Below are 4,987 nucleotides of genomic sequence, written 5' to 3'. Positions count from 1 at the left end.
TCACTTTGTGAAGGTCAATGCCATATGCCTCCAAGTCCATAGAAGTCGACGGTGCTCCTGGACACTGTTAACATAGGGCTTATTTTAGGCACAGTACAGTTTTCACTGACATCTGTGAATGTAACTATGTATTGTGGTACAAAGGACTGCTAAAGTAGTCCTGAGCCCATGTGTTGATATAGCTTAAAGATGAAAGACGATTCTAGATGCAGAGCCACCTGAGGGATTGGAGATCATGGTTGTTCAATTCAATTCAATTCAATTCAATTCAGCTTTATTTGTATAGCGCTTTTACAATGTAGATTGTGTCAAAGCAGCTTCACATAAATGGTCATAGTAACTGGAACAGTGTGGTTCAGGTTTTAGTGTTTTAAGTTCAGTTCAGTTCAGTTTAGTTCAGTTCAGTGTGATTTAATCATTACTGAGAGTTCAAACACTGAAGAGCAAATTCATCGATGCGTAGCTCTACCAATCCTGAACCATGCGAGGCAGTGGCGACAGCGGAGAGGGAAAAAAAACTTCACCTGATGGGAGTGAAGAAAAAAAACCTTGAGAGAACCAGACTCAGTTGGGCACGACCATTTTAATTTCTCCGCTGGCCAAAAGTCTTGTGCAGAACTTCATTCGCCGTGGTTTATGCTGGAAGATGGCCTCAATGAAGACTCGTCTGTCCCTGGAGCGTCGCTGGAATCAGACTCATGTTCTCCACTCCCCACGACCATCAGCGCAGCAGCAGCTCAGGATATGGCCTGGTCCCGGATATGGAATCCTTGGGATCATCACGTCGCTGGTCTTGGATCCAATCAGTGACTCCGCCTAATCTGAGGACCTCGGGATGAGTATCCCCAGGTGAAAATAGAGAATAAAGAGAATAATTAGCGTAGCTGCTGTTCATAGTGTATATAAGCAAGATGTAGAAGCCAGTGTGGAACCCGCTAGGTGATGCACTGAGTGTATGCTTTACTAAACAGATAGGTCTTTAATCTAGTTTTGAACTGGGAGAGTGTGTCTGAGCCTCGGACATTACCAGGAAGGCTATTCCAGAGTGTAGGAGCCATGAAAGAGAAGGCTCGACCTCCTTTACTTGATTTTGCTATTCTAGGTACTACCAGAAGCCCTGAATTTTGAGATCTTAAGGAGCGAGTTGGTTCGTAGCGAGACAGAAGGTTGGTTAGATAAACAGGAGCTAGATTATTTAAAGCTTTATAGGTGAGAAGTAATATTTTAAATTCAATACGAAATTTAACAGGCAGCCAGTGTAAGGAGGATAAAATTGGGGTTATATGATCATATTTTCTAGACCTGGTCAGAACTCTGGCTGCTGCATTTTGTACTAATTGAAGTTTGTTAATAGAGGATGCTGGGCAGCCAGCAAATAGAGCATTACAGTAATCCAGTCTCGAAGTCATAAAAGCATGGACTAGCTTTTCTGCATCTGAGATGGATAGCATATTTCGCAATTTAGCGATATTTCTCAGATGAAAGAAGGCAGTTTTTGTGACATGGGATATATGGTTTTTAAAAGTTAGATTGCTGTCTAATATGACACCCAGATCTTTTATAGTAGAGCTAAAGCTAACTTTGTATCCCTCTAATTGTAAATTGAGTTGCGAGATCTGCTGTGTGCAAGATTTAGGCCCAATAAGTAATAATTCTGTTTTGTCTGAGTTTAAGAGAAGAAAATTGTTGGTCATCCAGTCTTTGATGTCTTTGATACACTCAGTTAGTTTAGAAAGTTCAGACGTCTCGTCAGGTTTAGTTGAAATATATAATTGAGTATCATCTGCATAGCAGTGAAAGCTGATCCCATGTCTTCTAATAATGTCTCCCATAGGTAGCATGTAAATTGTAAACAGTAAAGGGCCTAAAACTGATCCTTGAGGCACCCCATACTTTACTGGGCAGATTTGTGAAGGCTGTCCATTAAGATTTACAAACTGGTAGCGGTCAGTTAAGTATGACTTAAACCATTGTAGAGCCTGTCCCTGGACACCTGCAGACTTTAAACGATTTATGAGGATATTGTGGTCAATGGTGTCAAATGCCGCACTAAGATCGAGTAAAACTAATAGCGAGACGCACCCTCGGTCAGCAGCTAAGAGTAAATCATTGGTTATTTTCACTAATGCAGTTTCTGTACTGTGGTGAGCCCTGAAACCTGACTGAAACACTTCAAAAATATTGTTCGTCTGCAGAAAAGAGCATAATTGAGTGGAAACAACTTTTTCTAGTATTTTAGACATAAATGGAAGATTTGAAATAGGCCTATAGTTAGCTAAGTTGTTGGTGTCTAGTTGCGGTTTCTTAATAATAGGCTTAATAACAGCTAGCTTGTAAGAGTTTGGAACATGGCCTATAGATAAAGAAGAGTTGATAATGTTAAGAAGAGGTTCTCCTATAGCAGGTAGCAGCTCTTTCAGTAATTTTGTTGGAATTGAGTCCAGCATACACGTAGCTGGTTTAGAGCTATTTATAATTTTTACTAACTCTTCATGTTCTATGATTTTGAAGCAGTGTAGGTTATTATTATGATTTAATGAAATATTTACAGGATTTGGAGTATAAGCCGGTGCAGAAAGTTTGGCATCTCCTATTTTCTGTCTAAAGCCTTCTATTTTATTACTGAAAAAATTCATGAAGTCATCACTACTAATTTGCGGTGGAGTAGTTTGTTCCAAGGATGACCGATTATTTGCTAATTTAGAGATGGTGTTAAATAAAAATCTAGGATTGTTATGATTATTTTCTATCAGTTTGCGCAGGTGCTCGGTCCTGGCAGATTTTAGAGCCCTCCTATAGCTGGACATACTGTCTTTGTACGCAATTCTAAAGACCTCTAAATTAGTTTTTTTCCATTTACGTTCCAGGGCGCGGGTTGCTGTTTTGAGCGCACGAGTATGACTATTATACCATGGTATAGTTTTAATCTCTCTAGCCTTTTTTAATTTGATGGGTGTCACAGCATTTAGTGTGCTAGTAAAGATGGCATCCATACTGCTGGTTACTACATCAAGATCATTTGAGTTTGCGGGTGCATTACGAAATAGAGAGAGATCAGGTAAGTTATTTATAAATTCATCTTTAGTTGACGGAACAATAGTTCTACTAGGGCGGAGTATTGGAGCGGGTTTGTTGATTTCAGGTAAACATAGCTTATATAGTAAGAGGTAGTGATCTGTAATATCATCACTTTGTGGTATAATGTCTACGTCAATAACCTCGATTCCATAAGACAGAATTAGATCTAATGTATGCTTTAAGCGATGGGTTGGACCCACAACGTTTTGCTTTATCCCAAGTGAGTGTATTAAATCCATAAACGCGAGCCCTAAGGTATCATTAGCGTCATCTATGTGGATGTTAAAGTCACCTACAATTAGCATTTTATCAGTTTTGACTAATAAGTCAGAAATAAAATCAGAAAATTCTTTTAGAAATTTGACATAGGGTCCTGGGGGTCTATATATGGTGATTAAAGCGAGAGATAACATAGGTTTTTGTATAGTATCTGGAAGCTGAACATTAAGCGATAATACTTCAAAGGAGCTAAACATAAGTCCGTTTCTCTGTTTAATATTAAGGAAATCACTAAAGATTGATGCAACTCCACCACCACGACCAGTTTGACGAGCCTCATGTTTATATAAGAATCCTGGAGGAGTTGCTTCATTTAAGCTAATATAGTCATTTTGTTTCAGCCAGGTTTCAGTGAGACAGAGTGCATTAAGATTGTTTTCTGTTATTATTTCATTAATGATAAGTGCTTTAGGTGCAAGTGACCTGATGTTTAGGAGACCAAGTTTTACGAAATTTGTATTTTCACTTTCTATTGGTTTTTCTGGTTTGATTCTTACTAGATTTTTCCTGGAGCACACAGTACGTTTATTTCTTAATCTAATAATACGAGGAACAGACACAGTCTCTATAGGATTCGCCAGATATGCGTTACTGATGTTTAAGTGGGGTGAACAAGAGTCTAGGTGGCTATAGTGTGAATTTTGTGAATTTTTACCTGCTAGTCAGATGGTGCGAAGTAGTCTGGAGATGTTGTCCGACAGGAGTTCAGCTCCGGCTCGACTGGGGTGCAGGCCGTCAGGACGGAAGAGCCTAGGACGCTCCCAGAAAAGATTCCAGTTATTAGCAAAGAGCAATTTCTGTTCTTTACACCATGTTATTAGCCATTCATTCAAAGCTAAAAGTCTACTGAACCTTTCATTTCCTCGGCGGTAGGTAGGAAGCGGCCCAGAAACGATGATCTGCGTGGCGGGCGAGGTGCGTCGAACCGTCTCGATCAGGCTCCTGAAGTCCTTCTTCAGGATCTCCGACTGCCGGAGCCCGGTGTCGTTTGTCCCCACGTGGAGGACAACGGCACCAGGGCTCTCGGCAGCGGCCAGGATGGTTGGAATCTGTGTAGAAATATTTTTCACACGGGCACCAGGAAAGCAGAAAGTACGTACTTTATTACCTTTTGAGGAGGCGGCACGGACGTGACGAACGATCGAGTCACCGATGATGGCCACATCGGGACCCGACTCGCGGAGAGGGGAGAAGCGGTTCTCCGTGGAGATCTCGAACACAGGCGGAGACGTTCTGCCCCGGGATCTGGGAAGCACCTTGCGCGGCTGCACCCAGGCGCCGTGGTAGCCGGGTGTCGGCGTGAACGACGCCTGGCTGAGCCGCGCCCCGGGTGCGCTGGGCCTGGACAGAGAAGGACGCGGGGTTGAGGTAGAGGGAATGATGTGGTTGTAATTTCCACGTACCTTAGGTGATGAGACGGCCTTAGCATTAGGTACGGCGAGAAGCCGTTCCCGTAGCCGCGACCGTCTTACCACCAGCGCGCGGATCTGGGACTCCACTTCTTCCAGCTCCAGCTCCAACGCCTCCATCGATGCTTCTCCTGCACACAAGGACAGAGACGGAAGCGACATTTTACGGGGTAAAGAGCAAAGCCAGTAAGTCAAAAGTGTATGGTTAAAGAGGTCGGTAG

General features: G+C 42.4%; 1 protein-coding gene across 1 annotated transcript in view; it reads right to left on the bottom strand.

Moving 5' to 3' along the window:
• Positions 1-257: 257 nt before the first annotated feature.
• Positions 258-4,987, bottom strand: part of LOC137488620 (uncharacterized) — a 4,981-nt gene continuing 251 nt past the window's right edge. Inside the window, exon 2 of the mRNA XM_073934064.1 lies at positions 258-4,897. Coding sequence (XP_073790165.1) covers positions 4,020-4,886 — 867 coding nt within the window. The 5' untranslated portion in view covers positions 4,887-4,897 and the 3' untranslated portion in view covers positions 258-4,019. The remainder of the gene's footprint in view (positions 4,898-4,987) is intronic.

This window comes from Danio rerio, chromosome 20 (assembly GCF_049306965.1).
Source record: "Danio rerio strain Tuebingen ecotype United States chromosome 20, GRCz12tu, whole genome shotgun sequence".
NCBI classification, from domain to species: domain Eukaryota; kingdom Metazoa; phylum Chordata; class Actinopteri; order Cypriniformes; family Danionidae; genus Danio; species Danio rerio.
Note: the sequence above shows the minus strand (reverse complement) of the source record. Positions and strands in the feature narration are given on the sequence as shown.